Source organism: Brachycentrus maculatus, unplaced genomic scaffold (assembly GCF_059751285.1).
Source record: "Brachycentrus maculatus isolate JH-2025_06_01 unplaced genomic scaffold, ASM5975128v1 h1tg000061l, whole genome shotgun sequence".
Classification (NCBI taxonomy): domain Eukaryota; kingdom Metazoa; phylum Arthropoda; class Insecta; order Trichoptera; family Brachycentridae; genus Brachycentrus; species Brachycentrus maculatus.
The window spans coordinates 2,929,304-2,952,488 of NW_028280815.1; the positions used below are offsets into that span (position 1 = coordinate 2,929,304).

Sequence of the window (23,185 nt, forward strand, 5' to 3'; positions counted from 1 at the left end):
CCTCCGATAACGCGGTACCTTTCTCATCGTTATAGGGGGGGTTTACTGTAGCTGGATAACGTTTTTCGTCAAAACTAAAAGTTTTTGTAATTTCTTGCATGGTTAAAATAAGTTTTCTCTGAAAAATGCGACACTGGCGCCCCTGGCGGGTAAAAATTAAATCAAACATCTTTATGAATTAAAAATATTTCCAGCTGGACGAGTGAATTCCTCTGGCAGCACATCCGAAAGTCAACAAATGAGGCCATTCGAACCACAGCAAGGTGGATACAGTCCCCAGTGTGAATACAAGTAAACAACTGGGTAATATTTCCATAGTACTAAGTTCATAATTAAATTAAATAGTTATATTATACACACTTTGCAATGTGAATGAAAACAAATGAAAGTACTTTTATAATGTTATATTTCTCACAAGATGTTACATTTTTAATAAAGAAGGAATAGGTAGATACGTTTGCAGCATTCATTTTGATTGACACAAAATATCTCAACAGGCATGATAACGGGATGGGCAATACAATAAGGGGCATGATTTTTTATGTGTTAAAAACGAGTTGAAGTATTATAGTAATTGAAAAATATAAAATTATCGTTGAAAGTTAAAGTTCAGTATCAGTAATAGAATTTAAAAAATTACATTTAAATCATAAAAAATACTTCAGCACAACATTTTTGATCCCTTGTTAAATACAAGTCTTCTATGTTGGGATGACACGAAAAATCAACAAAAATTTTATCAAATTGAAATATATAATATTTAATCGTACAAGATCTACAGAATACAATCCACCTAGCATCACACAATACAATGATTTTAAATGCAAAAACAGAACTTAAATTCCTTCTCCCATCTGTTGCATCTGCAATAAAGTCTTAGACGATTTTATTGTCCTAAAAGCTAGAACGGACAAATACAAAAATATTATCTTAAATAAATAATAGTTAGTAAATACCGATGTATTTTTTTTGACTGATGGGGCAGGCTTTTGAAATATAATGCCCTAAAGAACAATATTTATCCTTACGCAATATTTCTGTTCGCGGTGGCAACTGATATGGGCAGATAGCAGCAAATTTTGAGTTCTTTGCGCCATAGAAGCCACTTCTGCCAGTCTCCTATGTTACAGGGATCATCCGGGCTTTATTTAAACATGTATATGAGTTCTCATATATATTATATATGGTATACACACATAAATACATATATGTACGTATTATACCTACGTACGGCGAAACCACACTACAAAATGTTGTCAAGTTTGAAGTTCAGAACATTGACTGTTTGGCAGAGACGAGTAACTTGTTGTTTGGTGGTTTCAGGTTGGTGGTGGTTGTAGATTCTCGGCTAAGTGGTGGACAGCACATACTTGATCCACGAGAGGTACTTGGCGGCGTCGCTGAAGATGATGAACTCGTGCAGGTTGCATGTGTTGGTGGAGTCGGGGTCGCTCAGGCTGTTGGAGACCACGGCGCGGAGCATCCAGCGGCCCCCCCTGCTGAGGAACATGCCCCCTCCGGAGTCCCCGTTGCAGGGCCCCGACCCATCTCTGTCACCTGACAAATACTCCAGATGTTACGATCATATACTTCATTCGCTAATGAAAAATTTGGAAATTTAGCAAAAAAAATCTAGGTATATCAATCCAGACTAAATTTAAATAGAAATAAAATTAATTACCAATTTGAAAAATCTAACTTCTGCAAAAACGAAGAATTCTTGGTTGGATACATATAAGAATACTTTTTAATAAATAAAATCCATCACAAATACAAAGGCGTACCAAAAATAGGTTTATCAGTTTTATCCGTTTATCTATGAATTCCGGTGCCAACGAAATTCTATCTCTGTCGGTACATCAAGTTCAGTTATTACGTTTGTCGGCAATCACTCGACAACAGAAATTAAAACTAAAATTTCTTTTACAAATAGAGATAAGACTTCACTATAATCGGAAATCATATCGTGAACCGGCCAATTCGACATTTATTTTCTGCAAATCATTTGCGTGAATATGAATAAGGTCACAATCATGCGGACACACCTACTCGGAGAGCAGAGGACGTAAACGTGAGTATTAGGACATGCAAATTACCAGCGCAGAGGGTCCGCTCGTTGGTGAGCAGCTGGAACTCGGGGCGCGAGGCGCGACATGTCTCCGTGGCCACGACGGTCACGTCGGCCCGCCGCGGCTCCGGGGTGGCGCGCAGCCCGTTCTCGTCCCGGCCCCAGCCGACCACCTGCAACACGGGACTGTGTCAACTGTGTGGAAGGATAATGGGACACACTCCGAGGGTTGGTGGAAACTCCATGACAGCCGACAGAGTGCCGAGCTTTATCCTGTACTAAAATTGTACTTTCTCTTTCACTTTTCTAGAAGCCTCTTGTGGTTTTGGTCGATTCCATTTTAATGAGAAAAAGTGTATGAAAGGACCACGGCACTCGACAATGATAAAAACAATTGAAGACTTCGGGATAAAAACCTTACGTGTCACAAAATCCGTTTTCACAAAATACAGTAAGAACCAAACACCGCTGTGAACCGCTGTGTTACACAGTATATAAAGTGATCATTTAAGTCAGTCACCCAGCCAGCCATATTTTTCTACAACGATTTTGAGATATCAATAATAATAAAAACCTTAATTTTCAAGCGGAAAAAGTCCAGAATTTGTGAAGAAAAATTTGGGCACATCAAAATAAGGTACTCACCACACCCCTCTGGCCCACCACCCTGCTGAGGTCCGCGTCCCCCTCCCACAGGCACACGGCCGAGATGTAGTCCGTGTATGTCACCGCAGTCGCCAGGACCAAGATGGCTATGTCTGTGTTCAGCACCTGTACCACCACAAAAATGTTAATTGAATAATGATTAAACACACACTTTAAGTAGTATTATATGTACAAAGTGAACGATGAATGATAAGAAAAATGTTACACACACACACACTGTCCAAGAATTTTAGTTTTGACAATTTCAATTCACTGAACTGTCGCATAGGTGATTCAAAATGTATTCGTATGACAATAAATATCGAGGAAAGAGAGCTGTTCAACATATGAGGAGTAGAAGAGGGTGGTGCATAATAGACCAGAATAGCGATGGAGGTGTCATTTGTTGCTGCAGACCAATCCACAAGATTGAGACCACAGAGAAATGTTGAATTTTTAAATAAAAAAAAAATTATACGTTATTTTTTATATATCTGTAATAAAAATAAGGGTAAGTAGTTTAATTCTCTTTAGTGTATAGATCTACAAATAATGTGATACCGAAGACACGCACAGGGTCGGAGGAAGTGAAACAGCGACCCAAGCCGATGTCAAACAAACCGGTGACTTACAAGTCACCGTCGCCGGTATACTGGTCACTTAAAAGTCGTTGTTAAGCTCATCTCTAGCCACAGGGTTCGCCGCCAACGCTCAGGATGTCTTATGATGATAAGATGGATTTTTGATAAGATCATCATGTAATTACAAAAATGTATACATATTAGCTGACCTGAGTCCCGTTGAAGTCAGGATGCAGGAACACCTTGGAAACACCGGCGATGCGCGAGTTCTCGTCTGTCCAGTCCTGCAGGTTGAACACGCCGGCTTTCACGAGCAGTTCGTTCACCTTCGTGGGACGATTCCCCTTGGAGTGGACACAGTGTGCCGCTTTAAGCAAAACAAAAATGTATTCTTAGTATAAGCAAAATTTCTGTACTATTATTATCACAATTCATCATCTCCGATTATCCACTAGCCAAACATATATTTCAATGGTCGTGATGAAAGAGAGGTGGGTAAGATCCGTTCATTCAAAGGATCCGCATTGGTGAAACAGAATCATTAAAGTGATTCGTTTATTAAGAACAGATCCTTAGAACGCTGGCTCTTTTCAGTTAATCTGTCATTCGCAACGAAACATGTCGACTCGGAAGACGGGTCCCGTTCCCTCAAAATGTTTGAAAATTCACTTATGAAATTAATATTATTTTATTAACAACATAGGACACTGATAATACTCAACTATTTAAAGAACTGACCAGAGTAAATGTTGGCTAAGCTCATGTATCTCTTTTTTCCTACCGACCTTGCCACCACATTGCGTTTTTTTTTCAGAATATATGTATGTTATAACTTTTATTTGAAAAAGAACGTAAGAATTACCTGTAACGATGTGTTTGTTAGAGACGATGGAGCCAGCGCAGATGAAGTCCAACGATGACACCTTCTTCACAAAGATGGCGGTCAGCCACGGCCACTCTCCACGGGAAGTGGCTTCCCCTCCAACTATGAGAGGGTTGGATATTTGGCTCGGCACTCCGCACTTCCTTGTCCTAATGATAATGAAAAGAATATTAAAATTTACTAAAATTTTTCGATGATAAAATCTAGAAAAAGTCACTTTTAATGGTGAATTTGAATTGCGTTATACTTAAAGCATAAGAACTCTGGATCAATTTTGGAACAAAACGAGGTATGGTGATTATATATTTTTTTTAATACCATTTTACATATCAATTTTGGAACAAAACGAGGTATAGTGATTATATATATATTTTTTAATACGAATAAAAAATATCTTACTCTTGTATAGGTCTTTCAGTGGGTATCCCTGTCCCTGGTGGGATGGTATTGAATTGATTATTGTCAACTTTCACCGGTCTCGCGAAGTCGTCAGGATTCGGGCTTTTGTTGTACACAACATAGTATTTCTGTCCATCTCCAGCAGGTTTGATCCCCACTGTTTCGTTGTTGTAGATTGCCGTCCCGGCGTCCACGTCTACAACGATCGGGTTATTTCCATCGTAAGGATTTTTTGGTTTTTCGGCAGCGATTTGGTAGACGTCGTAATCATTGCCGGCAGAAGCTGTGGTAGTAGGAGGAACGAAGGGATAAGTCGGCTGGTTGTAGCCGCCAGTCGGCCGCGTGTACCCATTGCCAGTGTAACCGTTCCCGTAGTAGTTGTTGTTCGGGCGAGTGAAGCCATTACTTCCCTGGCCGAATGTGTTGGTCGGTTGTCGCCGGTCGCCGGTGGTCAGTAAGTGCTCCAGGTTTATGGTAGTCACATAGGCCGCACGCTCTACCAAAAATAATTAAGGAAAATGTTGAAACATCGCTAATTAGTTAGCAGAACTCGAAACTAGTCGGTAATGACAGTATAATTTTTATACCTTGGATTCGTGAAATTTTAAAGGTGGAGACTGACCGGAGCATTCCATCCATAGTTTCGGATGCTCGCGGCGAGCATCCGAAACTATGGATGGAGCGCTCGGCTCGCTGTACTGACTGCCTGAATGCTCGCATCGTAACACGTTACATTACGACGAAATGCTCCGGTCAGTCTTCACCCTAGTAGTTTATTTTTAGGTGATAAATATTATACACGCACTTGCGTAAATGTGGTTGATCATGGTTATGTTGAAACCGCAGGATCCATAGGATAAGGAATTACAAGGAAAATCCTTGTTGCTTAATTTTGAGTTTTTTTTTAGATTGTCAATAAAAATTCTCGAGAAATATCATTTATAATATTTTTTTGTAATCAACTAACGTTAAAAGGTACATGCTTTATGCGTTGGTGTATCTTCTAATATTTTATTTATAGATGTATTTTATAGGATACTATTGTGAAACTACAAGCAACGTGGTCTTAATACGCAATGTATACACATACTAAGGAATTATTGGCACGAATAAAAAACGAAAACCTTTTGGTTCTTGCAAGAGGCTGTTTATACTAAGAAGGGCAAGATAACAATGGAACAATACTAGGTTAGTACAGCGCGTCTGTGATCCGTCCCATCCCGGACTTATTGGTTTGATTTGATGTTTTTTTTAATCAAATATCTGCAATTCGTTCAAGTTGAATTCGTTTGTGAGAATTTTATATCCGTTTTCAGCGATTGCTATAAAAAATAGTCACGGCCCGCTGTGTCAGGGTCGAAACATTTTGCAGATTTGTTTTTAAATTCGTACTTCCTTATTATACATATCAAATCGTCAATTTTTATTATTTTACTTTGAATAATCACGATCGGTAAAAATAAAACACAAAATATTTTTTTTCAGACTCTCCCCGAGTTATGAACTTTATTTAATTTCGGTGGTAAGAGTCAAATTTGTGTTGCAAAATAATAATTGCACATCTATAAAAGAAATATGTTTTTATTTTTTATTTATTTGGCTGTTACCCAGTGAAAGGATGTTTCTACCAGTGCTAAGTATTATTTTCATTTACAAACAAAATAATAATAGAAAATAATAATAACAATGAATACAAACTTTCATAATTTAAATGCTTTTCGGCTTTATCATTTTAGAAAATTTCCCCTTTTGTTATCTTTGATCATACGTGTGTTGTTAATTTTATTTTTTATATGTTTTTTTGATTTACATAAATTGTAGACATTTATTAAAAAGAACAATTATAAAACATATTTAAAATATTTTTGCAGAGCCTACCGAGCCACCTTGTGTGTCTTGTCGGTGAAGTTCTTTTTACATACGTTTTTTTCTTGTTTTTAACTATTTTAACCTTATATACACTTAACCTTATATATATACCATTTTAACCTTAAGTATAACCTTATATACACACAAAAAAAGAGAAAAAAAATTAAGAAATTAAGTGAGTTATTATTTTCTCTTACGTAGTATTTATTGCGAACTAATTATTTCGTATGTAAAGTATAATATATTACACGCACGCACGACGTGTACGCGTGAGATTATATTAATTAGAATATTTTACAAATTGAGCGTTAAAATTAATAACCGTTTTATACCTGGCGGTCCTTCGCAGACAGGCTCTCCATTAAAGATGATGGAAGTGACTCGCGGGAGAGGGCTGAAGAGCGGAAACAGAACCCGGTACCTCAGGATGCCTCCGCGCAAGATTTGCTGCAGAATTTCCGCCTGCCCACCGAGCAACTCGATCCTTCCTACGTAACTCTGGAAATCAAGAAATACATTCTGTCTGCATATCGTCAACTTTTCTGAGAGTATTTCACCACCCCGAGGTCGCTACTGTTTTGATGCTACTTTTTAATAAGGCTAGTCAGATTTAATAAACCGTATTTGAAAAATCGGTTTTTATCTACAATAATTTTGTGTTAATAAAGCCAATTTTACAACCTGGGTTATAATATAGTTTCAAACATACGAATATAGAATTCATTTTAATTATTTTTCATTGAAAACGTTATGTAATTGAATTAAAACCGCCATTGTTAAACAACAAAAAACGAGGTGAATGAATCAATGAATGCGTTAAAATTATTATTAATGAAGATTATAATAAATATTAAGAAATGGATATTTTAATTGAATTTTCGTGAATTTCCCAAGGGACAAACCGATTTAAACCGAATTTTAATGAAATATTGGGGAAGGTAACCAAATATAAAAAAAATCAAAAAACAAAACTTTTTAAACTGTAATTGTTCATTATAAAAACATGCAATTTTTTGGAAGAGATGTGTAAATGATGTATCGTGTATTGTCGGGGGAAGTGATTTAATTACCCAAATAACATTATTTCATAATCTATTTTAACTCCTTTCATATCCAAAATACAATTCACCATAGAATTTAAAAAAAATACTTGGTCGAAAATAAAATAAAGTTAAAATACATCGAAAAATAACATATACATATATAATAATACATAGATAATTATTAATCCACCCACCCAAAATCTCGCAAATATTCAGAGTCTTATTTGATGATTCACCGCATAGTAAATACTCCAATGTCAAAAAAATGTCCAACAATGTCCAATTTTAAAAAACTAACAAACAATATCAAAAGTACCTACTTATTGTAAAGTATTTAAACGAACATGTGAAATGTCTGAACAACAATAATTTTACCGAATTTTTAAAAAAACATTATTTACTGAAATAACCCGCAAAGCCTCTGCTTTTAGATGCTTGTATGCTTTTAGAGGACACTAAAGATAGGGAAAGTAGATGTGACAAATACATCACAAACTACCAGACCAATTGAAAAAAAATACTTTCTTGAATTTGTTTTGCAATGGACGGGAATTGAACCCGCGACGCCGGTTTTACAGTCGACCGTCTACTAGACCACGCCACGGCGTACAAATAATAATCATTAATGAAATTTTAAAGATGGTATCAAATTTATACATTTGAATAACAAAAAAGGAAACTCATTTCATAATTTAGTGAATTAAAATTTTTTAAAAGCCTTAAAACTAAATTTAAATATTATTAGTAATCGAGAACATTTGAACATATAGTCCTATTAATAAAAATGTTTTTGTTTTATCACCAAATAAGACAAGGTATTTGACGAAATCAGTTAGGAATATAGTACCAAAATAAAAGTAGTTAAAAACAATGTTTGCGTTTTTATTTTTATTTTTTATAAAAACTCGTTTCTCTGTAAAAACAGCAAATACAAGATTAATTTCAAATCAAAAATTCTACGCAGTATTCCAAATGAACCCAAACAGATAAATTCCTAATACGTCAAATAATCAGCGCTAATATAAATTAATTTAACTCGAGTGAATCACCAACGAACCTTTTTTAAATATATCAATTGGAAATAAAAAATTGTGCGTCATATCATGCAAGATTATTGGCCTGTTTCGGTCAACTGGGCATTAAAATTAACATTTTAATAGAGCTGTTTTCCACACTTCGTTTTCCGCGTAAAATCTTAACGTAAATTGGAAGATTCCATCAGTTAAATCATTAAACTAGTTCCATTAACCGACAATATAGTCATTAATATAGTATGAAGTTGTACCTGCAAGCTATGAGTATGACTTCAGTCCACAGAATGTTGTTTTGGAAAATGAAACTAATAATAACAATATTTAGTTTTCAGTTATTGGTATAGTATAACATATCTCGATACTAACGAAATAGGAAAACTTGTCGGCATTGTAATTTTATTAATTCGCAATGATTATTTTCATCACTATAGTTCCATTCCATCCCGACACTTAAAAGTCAATAAACTTTATTTTTATTTCAATTTGTGTATCTAGTTATTGTAATGGGGTTCGTGGATGCAGATGCGCAATACAATGTAACTATACAAGTTGTGTACATACTAGCCTCTCTGCATCAACTCCACTCCCACCTACCCGTGGTGAACCCTGTTAAACCTAGCAACCCAGGAAGAGATTGCGGTAACCAACCCCTTTGGAAGCCTGGGTAGGTGAACAGACGACGGGAGACGGGGGTCTGGAGGGCTCACATCAGTACTGAACTGGCGAAGAGCTCCCTGGATGGTCCCGGTGCAGGCCGTGTACCTAAGGATGGTGGCTGCCAGGAAACTGGACAGCCGGCATCCACAGCCCGAGTTAGCTGGGCTACTGCACTGATGGAGGGCAGCAGTACCCATCAGAACTGGAAGCGAGCGGAGGCAATGGATGCCAGAACGGTTGCCCAACAGATTACTCCAGGCGCAGCTGCAACAGCCTCAACGACTGGAGGACTGCGGTGCAGAAGGCAACGGGAAACCACTGCACTACTTTCCCAAGACAACCCAATGAAAGCAAGCAAACAAATAGGAAGGCCGTCGAGCGATCCGGTTGACACCCGGCGCCTCTGGGGGTCCGGGCCCCAAGGTGGGAAATCGGTGACCGGGCACATCGGTGTGACGCACCAGGCACCATGTGGGAAATGTGCGACTGGTGAAGCTAATTCCAATACAAGAATATCCGTGCGTAATACACACAGAGTTGGCACCTGGAATGTCAGAGGATTACGCCTGCCAGGAAAGACGGATATTCTAGAAAAAGAAATGACCAACCATAACATACACATATTAGGAGTCTCAGAAACACATTGGACCGAAAATGGACACTTAACAACAGCAAACGGTAATACAATATACTTCTCAGGCAATGCAAATGCAACATTTAGTGGGGTAGCGGTAATTTTAACATCTCAGTTAAGTAAGTCTGTCATTGGATATAACCCCATTAATGACAGAATGATCCACATCAAACTGAACACTCAACCCTGCAAAATGAATATTGTACAAGTGTATGCACCGACTGCCGATGCTCCAGATGAAGTTATTGATCTTTTCTATTCTGCTCTCAAAGAAACGCTGGCTCAAATACCCAATAAAGAAATAACAATGGTTATTGGTGATCTCAATGCAAAAGTTGGATCAAACAGTTACCTCGAAGGTGCAGTTGGCCATTATGGAATTGGCACCCAAAATGATAGAGGTGAACGTTTGATCCAATTTGCTATTGAAGAAAAAATGACAATCATGAATACTTGGTTTAAACAGCACATCAGACGCCTATACACATGGATATCACCGGGTGATAGATGTCGCAACCAGATTGATTACATCATGATAAATAGCCGCTGGAGGTCATCGGTAAGTAATGTTAAAACTTATCCTGGTGCAGATTGCGGCTCTGATCATAATCTGCTGATTGCACAAATCAGAGCCAAGTTCAAAATTATAAAAAGGGATAAGTTTAAAACTTTAAACCTCAATGAGCCAGCAATTAAATGTTTTGGCACAGATATCAGGAAACAAGACGCTGATTTCAACGTAAACTCCTCTGAAAATGTCGAACAGCGTTGGAACAGTCTCAAAGAGAAAATTGTCAAGACTGCAATGAAATATCAGGAGCCGAGAAATGAAAAGAGGAAATCTTGGATATCAGACCCCACATGGGATATGATATCAAAGCGAAAAGCGATGAGAGTAAAAGGAACCTCATCTGCAGAAGCGAAACAAGAATACTCTAGGCTCAATAAAGATATACAAAGACATTGCCGACGAGACAAAAATAAACAAATTTCGGATATCTGTGCTGAGATAGAAGATAAAGCGAATAGCGTCACTACAAAGGATCTTTTCCAAAAGGTTAAACTCTTAACCCGTGCCTTCAAACCTCAGACATGGGCAATAGAGGACCAAAATGGAAGCGTTCTGACGGACATTGGCAGCGTCTTGGAGAGATGGCGAGGTTACTGCTCCGGACTATATGCCGAGACCTCAACAGCAGGAAGTCCTTCCTTTGAGAATCAAACCATGGAACCCGACATTTTGGAAGAAGAGATTCGAAATGCACTGAAAAAACTAAAATGCAACAAGTCCCCCGGCAATGACTGCATACAGGCCGAGCTTCTAAAAGAACTAGGGGATAAGGGCATAAAAACAGTGCTGGATCTCTGCAACCTCATATGGAGAACGGGAACATGGCCTCAGGAATGGGCTGAATCTGTTTTCATTCCTCTTCACAAAAAAGGCTCATCCAAAAAGTGTGAAAACTATAGGACAATAGCACTTATCTCTCACACCAGCAAGATAATGCTATATGTTCTAAAAGCACGATTACACAGTTACATTGGATGGCAAATACCAAAGGAACAAGCTGGTTTTGTGAAAGGAAGAGGAACAAGAGAGCAGATCCTCAACATCCGCCAAGTGATCGAAAAAAGCCGAGAGTTCCTGACGCCAACAGTTTTATGCTTTATCGATTACAAAAAAGCTTTCGACTGCGTGAAGTGGGAACATCTGTGGAAAGTACTCATGGAGATGGGAGTCCCATCCCATTTGATAAAACTCATCCATGGACTTTATGCCCAAAGTAAGGCAATCGTAAGAATCAATGGCATAAACACTGCAAGCTTCCCCACTGAGAAAGGTGTAAGACAGGGATGCATACTCTCCCCTGACCTGTTTAACATCTATGGGGAATACATCATGCGCAGGGCTCTCTACGAATGGAATGGAGGAGTGTCCATTGGTGGCGTAAAGCTGTCCAATATACGATATGCGGACGACACAACACTTCTGGCCAAAGACCCAAAAGAGATGGTAGATCTCCTTAAACGAGTAGAGATTGAGAGCAAGGCACTGGGACTAGAGATTAACCAAAGCAAGACCAAGATCATGATCATAGATCGATCTAAGAAGTTTGGTGATCTCGGGAACTCACTGGAAGGTTTAGAGATAATAAACGAGTTCCAGTTCCTTGGATCTCAAATCAGCAATGAAGGAACTTGTGAAGGAGAGATTAGACGTCGTATCGCCATCGCCAAAAGTGCCATGTCTAAGCTAGACAAAATTTGGAAAGACCGGGGTGTGAGTAACAACACCAAGATGAAGCTTGTCAGGAGCTTGGTCCACTCCATTTTTCTCTATGCTGCTGAAACATGGACTATAAAAGCAGCAGAAAGGAGAAAAATTGATGCCTTCGAAATGTGGTGTTGGAGGCGCATGCTCCGAATTCCATGGACAGCTAGACGCACCAATGAGTCCATTCGCCAGGAACTACGCTTGGATGGCTTGTCTCTGGCCAATATCTGTACCCGACGGATTCTCCAGTTCTTTGGACACGTTGCGCGTGGCAACGAGGATAGCCTGGAACGCCTAGTTGTGATCGGTAGCCTGGAGGGAAAGAGAGGGAGAGGAAGATCCCCCACACGATGGACCGATCAAATTAAGGCAGCAGCAGGCACCTCAGTGGTTGGAGCGCTACGTGCAGCGCAGTCAAGGGATAACTGGAGAAGAGTCATTGCTTCTGCAAGGGTCACAACCCTCAGCAATGAGGATTAAGACGGAGAAGAAGTTATTGTAAAATAATTGTTTGAGAGATGTTTCTTAATATTTGGAAATATTCTGAGTTTATATTCTGGAGAGAACATCAAAATACTAACTAACTAACTAACTAACCATCACGCCGCTTCCCCGCAGGGGTAGGCAGAGAGAATAGAGCGCCACACCACTCTGTCCTTGCAAACATTCTTCGCCTCTTCCACGTTCATGCATCTCCTCATACATACCCGCCGATTGTTACGACTCCTAACCTGACCACTTTCAAGTATTTGGCATACCTGATCGTGCCATGTTTTTCTCGGTCTTCCTCTGCTTCTTTTCCCAATAACATTCGCCTCATAAATTTGTTTTACCGTTCTTTCCTCACTCATTCGTTCTACATGTCCAAACCATCTCAACACACCTTTCTTAATTTTATCGATAATGCTTATCTCAGCTTTGCATTCCTTCCTTATTTCACTATTCGCACATCTATCATACATCGTTTTGTCGCACATTCTTCTGAGATATCGCATTTAGACTGCATTCAGTCTACTTTCATCCTTCTTTTGCCAACTCCATGTTTCACTTCCATACATTAGAGTTGGAACCAGAACTCCGTTGTGCACTGCCAGTTTAGCTTCCGCTGATAGGATTGATATTTAAACGCTTTAATATATTATTTACTGTTTATTTTCAGTATGTGCAAATCATGGAAAATATTGGGAATATTCTATAAATGTGATTAAGGGACCGGGGTGAGAGTAACAACACCAAGATGAAGCTTGTCAGGAGCTTGGTCCACTCCATTTTTCTGCTGAAACATGGACCATAAAAGCAGCATTCGAAATATGGTATTGGAGGCGTATGCTCCGAATTCCATGGACAGCTAGACGCTCAATGAGTCCATTCGCCAGGAACTAAGATGGATGGCTTGACTCAGGCCAGTGTCTACACGACGCATTCTCCAGTTCTTTGGACACATTGCGCGTGGCAACGAGGATAGCTTGGAACGACTAGTTGTGATCGGTAGCCTGGAGGGAAAGAGAGGGAGAGGAAGATCCCCACACCATGGACCGATCAAATTAAGGCAGCAGCAGGCACCTCAGTGGTTGGAGCGCTACGTGCAGCGCAGTCAAGGGATAACTGGAGAAGAGTCATTGCTTCTGCAAGGGTCACAACCCTCAGCAATGAGGAATAAGACGGAGAAGAATAATCAAAACGTTGTTCAAGTATGGTTTTTATACAATTTTAATTTTTTATCATGATATTGGGCATTCTAATAGTTTCGATTACTGATTTACTGATTTCGACACCAGATTATGGTAACGTTCAGTCAGGAAGGGTGTCAAAGTGATTGGTTCTAGTGCGAGTGCATATACATATGTGCATATGTAAGCTGAACCGTATGAGATGTTGTTGGGGTGTACAGAAGCACTTAGACAGGCGCCGCGCGCCGTGGCGTAGTTGGGGTAGACGCTGGACCGCGAAACTGGCGCCGCGGGTTCGATTTCCGCCAATTGCTAAATAATTTCAAGAACGGTCTATTTTCATTTTGTTTGTGTGTTTGCCATGTATTTTTCACATTTACCTTCCCTATCCTTTCTATCCTACCTCCAGGCAAATCTTTAAAAAAGTAGAAGCTTCACGAGTTCTTCCTTTTTATTTAAAAAATGTATCCCTGTTATGTTACGTGTCTTCGATCTGTCATTGTACTATTTTTTTACCATTTTCAATATAGGTATTACTTATGTTAAATATTTTCGAAACCAACTATGAAAGTGACGTTTCATGAACAAACGAAGTCATAGGGAAAGTGTGGAATTTATGGTGTTATTCAAATTTCTACTTAGTGTCGTTGAATATTTTGTTAAACGCAAAGAAACGGGCAGCTTTTATTGTATATTATTATTAGGCATATGAGATATATAACGACGGTGAATTACTGGAAAAATAGGTTTTAAGTGGATGAGGGTAGAAAAGGGGTGAAGATAGGCCTAATCTCTCTTTCGTTTGTATGCATGTTTCGTAAAATTTTAATACGATTTGTAAATATGTAATGGAATCGTTTACATAATTTTGCTATATTTTTGTAGTCGTGCGAATAATTTAAAAGCTTAAATTAGCAGATAACTGAATAAACCTGTTTGTTTTATGCTGGTATTAGTAGATTATTGGTTATACCTACATAGAGTTTTTTCTTTGCCATACTTTACATGGAATATTACCTAAAAAAATAATAAAATCAACACTCCGCCATCTGTTAATTCATTCAAACAAACTTTCGAGAATATATTACTTTGTACAAGTACACACATACTTAAAAGGAGTGATAATATGTTAACACTCCGCAAATACTAGATACCAGGTAATACCTACTAGGAATTTCCTCAAATATATGATTTATAAAAAGAACATTTCCAGAATATGAAGTAAGCACTTGGAAATTGGCAACAATTCATTTACAAATGTAAACTTATCCGAAAAAATTATCACCGGGGATCTCGCAAATAAAAATAACTTTATGTTTTGAATATTGAAAGCATTAACTTTGTGGATCATATTGATATATTATTTCGAGAAATAAAAATACTTTGTGTTCTGATCCACTCACATTTTTTTTATTTAACCAACTAGTTTCGGCAACAACCTGTTGCCCTCTTCAGGGTTACATTTATTACTAGTAATAAATGTAACCCTGAAGAGGGCAAAAGGTTGTTGCCGAAACTAGTTGGTTAAATAAAAAAATGTGAGTGGATCAGAACACAAAGTATTTTTATTTCTCGAAATAATATAAAAATAACTTTTTTATATTATTTAAGTTTTATCTAGTAAACACCACTATTTCTTAAAATCTATTGTGACACGTGTTCAGATACATTCCGCATCATTTCAAATTCATCATAAATGATGCGGAATGCATCGAAGCACGTGTCACAATAGATTTTAAGAAAAAGTGATATTTACTAAGTAAAACATAAATTAAAAATTGATATATTTTACCTCAAAGTGACGGCCGAATCAGTTAATGAAAAAAATTATTGTATCAGAGGTATTCATAAATGTTTCGCTATCTGGTAAATTGACATCAAATTATTGACGACGAAAATCTGTTATTGTGTGTAATGTATGTGTTGGTGACTACTTCTTTTATTTATTTTATTGAGTGAAAATGCGATAAAATAAAATACCCAATCGGTGCCTATGAAGTTGAATCTAAATGAAAACATGTCACCGCTTTTTTAAAGTCTTTTTGGTGATGGATGAATGGATCTTCAAATACCAATTTAAATTAGTAGGTAAATACTCGAGCAAATCGTAAATGTTCTCATAAGATTGTGCTCTCGAGAGATGTTCAAGTATGTTTTTTACACAGTTTTAAAATTTAACACGATATTGGGTTTATTCTACTACGTATTGTATGAGATTTCGACGCCAGATTGTGGTAACTTTCAGTCAGGAAGGGAGTCAAAGCTATCGGCTCTAATTTGTCTAATAGTAGGTATATATAAGCTGAACCACGCGAGATGTTTTTATGGTGTACAGAAGCATTTAGATATAGGAAAAATACATAAAAAGGAAATGTATAGTTTAGTTATCTGTAATAATAGTGGCACCTACGCGTATTGTTCGATTACTCATACAACAGTAGACACTGTGTGTACTAGATATTTGATTTTGTCAAATTTCTGACGAAATTGCGGCGGAGAAATAAGATGGAAGAATCAAAATCACTTAAAAATCTAAATAAATTAATTATGTTTATTTAACGAAATTTAAATAAATTCCGCCGATTCCATAATCGCAACATGAATATATCTATTTATTAAAAAACTAGTTTCTCTCTATCTCTTTCTCGCCATTTCAACTTTGAGGAGAAACAAAGACTTTTCAATATTTTATTTTTATTATATTAGTACTCTTAGAATAATAATTCGGTTAATATATTATATAGCATTAGCATTTTGGAGCCTATCATTTTTCTTATATACTATATACAGTACAACGTATATTATTATTCTTCTTCTTATGACCATATTCGGACTCGGTGGTGCATAAAGCGCTACTTCCTGCGCTTTAGGTACCAGGAGGGGTAACAGTAAATATTATTCATCAATATTCGAGTATGAATCTCGTACTATTTTGACCTCCCTGTAAATCGAATCCGAGACCTCCAGCGCGGTTGCCAAGGGCTTTAAACATTTTTGAGACGGACAAAAATGTAAAATTGTCTATAATAATTATAGTAGTCATATGCTAACTCAACTATATCGAATCATATATATTTAGATCTGCATACGCATATCTCTACTTATACATATTACCGGACTGTTTGGTGTGTTTGGTAAGTTTTAAACGTTGTCCAGTAGAATTTAAATGAAATTATTTCTGAACGCTACACAACCAGTGAAATCTCGGAGATGTGGCGAGACGTGGAAGAATTTCGATATCCTTATCTCGCTGTTGCGTTGAAGACAGAACGCAGTTCCTGTATTTCGGGTTTGTTGAGCGTTGCATTTTTCGTCGTTTTTCGTCATCTTAAAAAATCTTTAACCGCGTTTACAGAATATACCCGTAAGTCTCATACTTGTATCTTTCTATTCATCTATTTTTGTAATATGTTTGAAACACATACGCACACACATAGTTTACTAAAATAATGGTAATAACGGTAAATTCAAAACTCTTCTATAAAAACTGCTCAACGCATATAGACAGGGGATATATTCGATGGAGTGCAAAGATCCAAGAGCCTGCTGCGCAGGACTGTTTGATCTCGTCTCCGCATAGTTGCCGATCGAGTTAGCGCCGCCTTCGTGCGATGCGATGCATTGGGTGTGGATAAGGATAAAAATATCATCAGCTTATAATGAATACTTATTTATTTTCAATTTAAATTTATCAATTTAAATTCCAAGAAATGTTATGAAAACCAAAAATAAAAAAAAATGTCAACCAGTCAGACGACTTCTCAATTTTATAAGATTGGGGCCCCAGATTTGGCCAATATCCGGTTGACTTGTTCGTATTACGATGTTAATATTCACTGTTGCAAATATTAAAATTATTTTAAGACCTTGCTTTCGGATCAAAAGAAGACATTGCGTTTCAATTTGAATAAGTTTTAAAATATTGTGTTATATGTGAGCTCCATTTTTAACACAAATACAGGGAAAACGCGAGTAAGTAAGGTACTTGTATAATATTTTTTAATTACATACCAATGAATCTTATGAATATGACTCTTTGTTTAACGACCCTTCATTAAAATATTGTACTTCCCTGCAAATGAATGAGTGCAAAAATCCTAAAAGTTTCGTTTTATAAAATACCACCTATTGAATGGAAAACACAATATTGAAATTAAATCTTGAATCTTCCTAACAGAAGATATTTTTTACCCTTATTTATTTATTAAATTAAGCAAGATTATTTATTAAAAGCAAGTAGGTAGATCGTCGAATGATGGAAAACAGTTTAAATCAAATTAACAGTTTAATTTATCTAGTGAAACTTTTAATAAATCATGTATAAAAATTAAGGAGTGATTTTTACCAAAGGACTATTTTTAAATTTTTTTACTTCAAGATGATAAAAGCTTATAGTTAGAGAATAAAAAAGCACATTATAGAGAAAAAATCAATGGACGGAATAAAGAATAATGTATATCCAACTTATGAAAAATATTTTTAGCATGAAGTTTTGAAATTTCTGACGGTTTCACCGCGGACACTGAAATATAACGATTTCTATTCTGTGATAGGATTGTACATAGTTATATGTAATATTCACGGAACGTGTTTTTGGAACAAAAATAGGCGTAAGATGTTTAGTATAGAGTTGCCATGAATGTCAAATACATCAATATAGAGCTACAAGTATATTAGGTACCTATTTATGTACAGTATGCTAAGTTGTGTTATGTGCATATTGCTTAGCGGTTGGATTTCATTTTGCGAAAACAAGGTAATCAAATTAGTAGATATTTACGGAATCCGATGATAGGTACTATAAAATACGAGTTTTTTGCTGTTCGGATGACGACGCACGTACAAAATACGATGAAAGTGTACTCACGATATGTTAACTATCGGTGATTACGTAAGTTCACACCCGATCTGATAATATTAGGATGACATTAGGACAAATGTCGATGATTTACACTGTACCCTCTCTACAATTGAAAGCTAGTGGATTCCGTTTTTGTTATTTTGAGGTAATCGTTAAGAGCTTCCGTTGTTTTAAGAGTTTCGCCTTCAAATTATTCTGTAGAGCTTGAATTTTATTAAAATCTATAGAAGCAAAATCTGGAGTATACAGCGGGTGCGGGGGAAGTTTTTCTCATATTTACAGCGCGAGTCTGTTTTGTGACGTGTGATAAATCACACTGTCGAAATGAAAGACGACGCCTCTTCAATTTTACATATTATTAAAGGACTCGGATTGTCATCATACCTATATGGCGTTAGGCTGTCCAGAGCAGAGTGAAGTTACTTTTCAATTATCCAAATAGTGGGAGCATGCTCAAAATAAACGTTATATGAATGTCGTTTATCCAAATAATGTGAATACTTGCACCTTTCAGAAAGTTGTACAAAATTGCATACATGTTTCCTAACTTACTAACCATCACGCCGCTTCCCCGAAGGGATAGGCAGAGAGAACAGAACGCCATACCACTCTTTGCCTTTGCAAACATTCTTCGCTTGTTTCACATTCATGCATCTCCTCGTACACACCCGCCGATTATTCCGACTCCTGACCCGGCCGCTTTCAAGTATTTGACATACCAGATCATGCCAAGTTTTTCTCGGTCTCTTCTGCTCCTTCCAACTACATAAATTCGCCTCATAAGTTCGTTTTACCCTTCGTTCATCACTCACTCGTTCCACATGTCCAAATCATCTCTACACACCTTTCTTAATTTTATCTATGTATAATGCTTGCCTCAGCTTTGCATTCTTTCCTTATTTCACCATTCGAACATCTGTAATACATCGTTTTGCCGCACATTATGCATATTACCTATCTCCGTTAGAAATCGAACTTCCTAAAACGCGTCTGATGTTAATCCGATGAGTACTGTCAACCATACGGGGAGTGCAAAACATCAATAACAAAAACACAAGAATCGACGTAAACTACCACGTACAGAAATCGGGCTTTAATTGCAATTATCCAATATTTACTGTATGTTCCGTTTGTCAACAATTATAAATTAATTACTGCTGTTTCAACTTGAGATGAAACATCCATTGGTTTTAATTTTATTTGAGAGAGCTTCCTCGGGCTTAGCCATGGAGCAAAGGTCGTAAGCCCTGGGATACTCAGACTTTCATCTTCTTTCATATAAGAAAAACTAAGATGTTCAATCTCAAGTTTAGACACCTATAATATAGATATATTATCAGTAGAGCGAATAATCCAGTGTTTAAATTTGTTAATATGTAGTATTTTATCAGCGTGAAAACACTCGATGGTCAAACAAACAAACAAACAAATAGGAAACCATCGCAAGGTGAGCATCGCCTCTAGACATTTTTGAAACTGGATTTTCAACATTATTCTTTTTTTTTATTAAAACACCTACCTACTCATTTCTATTCGTGAAACGTTAAGCACTATTGTTTCATAAATTGATTCGGCGGTTACTTTGTGGTAAAATCTATCCATTTTTAGTTTAAGTTTTACTTAGTAAATATCACTATTTATTAAAATCTATTGTGACACGTGTTTCGATGCATTGCGCATCATTTTCAAACACCGTTTTTTATTAATTAATTCGGCGGTCACTTTGTAGTAAACTCTATCCATTTTTAATTTAAGTTTTACTTAGTAAATACCACTATTTTTTCAAATTGATTGTGACGCGTGTTTCGATGCTTTCCGCATCATTTTTAAACACAGTATTTGACGGTGTTTGAAAATGACGCAGAATGCATTGAAACACAAGTCACAAAAGATTTTAAGAAATAGTGGTATTTACTATGTAAAACTTTAATTAAAATATAAACAAAATTGATTAAATCATTGAAAATAATTATAAATTAATAAAACGAGTAGATTACCTACAAATATTATAATTGCCATGCGTGAAGGCGGCCGGCCGGCGCGGCGCGGCGCATCTACCGTTCGGGTTTTCCCGCTGATAAATACAACCAACTTACAACAACCACTATACTTAGTACGAGTGTTTAGTTATCGTTGCCCTCTGACAGGACTTCTTTACTTTCTAAATTATAAATATTTGTTTCCATTCAAATATTGAAACCAAATCAAATACATAACCCACATATGTTTGTTTTGTTTGTATAAAGCTCAAGATGTTACATATTTTATATCTAATGCACAATTAAATTAATGGCGATTATTAGGGATGTCATTGTTTTCGTCTTGTGTAGAAATGAAATGAAACGAGTTTGGTCAATAAATGTTAATAGAACGATTGAAAGAATTACCTCAATTCACAATATTTCATATTTCATATTATTTTTTTTTAACATCTCATCAAAGATGAAGATGAATATGGAAGTCTGGGCATTTGCGGGGCTGACGACCGTCATAGGCTGGTTTAAGTGATCACTTTACACACGTGTAACATTCACCAATTCTATCCATTATTGACAACCACACTACTCAAATTCTTGGAAGTTCTATATATATGAAACATCTAAAATATATACATCTATGTAAATATTTACATCTCACCAATAGATGTCTCTAGTGAAGTTCTAGTGATTCAAGAACAAGGTTTCTAAATTGGTTCATATATATAGAACTTCCAAGAATTTGAGTAGTGTGGTTGTCAATAATGGGTAGAATTGGTGAATGTTACACGTGTGTAAAGTGATCACTCAAACCAGCCTATGACGGTCGTCAGTCCCGTAAATGCCCAGACTTCCATATTCTTCTTCATCTTTGATGAGATGTTAAAAAATAATAAGAAAATAACTCCTGTAATTGGAGATAATCCAGATTTTGTGAACAAGTATTTGGACACACTCAAAATGTTGTATTTAATATTTCAATGTCAAAACAATCAACCACTTCATTTATACATCTCAATCATGAATAGACTTTATCACGAAACGAAAAAGTAACAATCTACCCATTCCAGCAAAATATCTGTTCAAAATAAATATAAGTACGCAATACCTGGAAAAAGCACAATACATTGCAGCAATCTAAGGACGCTCCAATTATCTCCCTAAAGTATAGTTTTTTTAAACGATATAACGGAAATATACTGTCCCAATAGATTTTTCCGTGTATAGAAGAAAAATCATGAAAATATTTAATGTTTTCGTACAAAAAAGTGGTAGATATTAGGATATATTAAGGTGATTTCTAACACATTTGGAATGTAGTTAGGAAATTCCAAATAATACAGCTTTCTCTGCGAGTGTGATAGTCCGAATAGGTCTTCAGATCACTCAATACAATACTAGCCTAAAAGGAGAATGATTGAGCTTCGAATAAATAATATTCAGTATACATTCATTAATTATTCATGAGGTCGTCAAAAAGAATGAGAAAGCATTTTGTGAAGCCTTCAAATCCGCTGTTTATTTATTTATCTTTTACATAAATTTATTTATTTACATACGGCACAAACGACTTTAACAGTTGCCTTCTCAATATTTTGTTGAGAAGAATAAAAGCTAAAAAGTACGAACTAGTTGTTCGCGGAGTTCTGAGGGTATACCAAGAGTCAGGTTGTATTTTATCTTTAAAAATACACTATTCTTCATCCATTCCTTCATCATCACATCATCACATCATTCCATTATTCCATTCAACCGCGGTGCAGGGAATAACAAGCACGGAGAGAGCTTCCACTGACACATTTTAGCGATGTAAAGAATCTATCAGGGTGTGTGGAATCCATATACATGGATTATATGGATTCCACATACCCTGAGAACAATCATAGGATTGATGACAATTTATCGGAATGTAATAAAGATACCCTTTAAATGGAATAAAATGAAAAATAATACTTTCGAGGTTTTATTGATTCCTCAACTTTATTAAGTTGGAGATGTGCCTGAGAAAATAGAATATGTAACGCATTTTTTTGCTGACCAGTTGTAGATGGCTTACCGTCGGAAGTTGCACCCCGATGGACATCCGAAGATTAAGCTTCAAGGTGCTGCCCAGAGGAGGACTGCTGAGCTGGATGAGGCCGGTCCACTGCGTGCCGTCGTCCGTCTGGTACTGGAACACGGCGGGACACGGCGTCGGGGGCAGCTGCTGCGCCCTGCTGCACACCGCCAGCGCCAGGCAGCCCGCCAGCACCCACTGCGACCAGCCCACTTCCACTGAGCTCCACTGCCTCATCGCGAACGATTCTCAGTTTGATGAATACTCTAATGAACCGGTCGAATAAACACACATAGCTCCGAGATGAGCGATACTCGGACTCGTATTGCGTTACTTCGGATTCGGGCGTATTATTTATTATCGTTATAGAGGCGATCGGGCCACCGATTCGCGAAGCCGAGCTGAATATCCAGCGCTGTTTTCGGAGCCGCTGTCGACGGGCTACTGAAGTGTCGAACAAGGCGACGAGCGAATACTTTGCATCGGAGGAAACTCGATTGGCGGAGACTCTTGATAATGTCACAAGTAGGTACT

General features: G+C 37.1%; 1 protein-coding gene across 1 annotated transcript; it reads right to left on the bottom strand.

The window, feature by feature from the left end:
- Positions 1–389: 389 nt before the first annotated feature.
- LOC148311605 (serine protease gd-like) lies at positions 390–23,097 on the bottom strand. The gene is made up of 8 exons (XM_088256459.1): positions 22,652–23,097; positions 6,778–6,943; positions 4,577–5,072; positions 4,157–4,326; positions 3,504–3,661; positions 2,714–2,839; positions 2,097–2,241; positions 390–1,557 (listed from the first exon to the last, which is right to left on the bottom strand). Exons 1-8 carry the CDS (start codon positions 22,886–22,888, stop codon positions 1,349–1,351), a joined length of 1,707 nt encoding a protein of 568 aa, XP_088112585.1. The 5' UTR covers positions 22,889–23,097; the 3' UTR covers positions 390–1,348.
- Between the last annotated feature and the right edge of the window lie 88 nt (positions 23,098–23,185).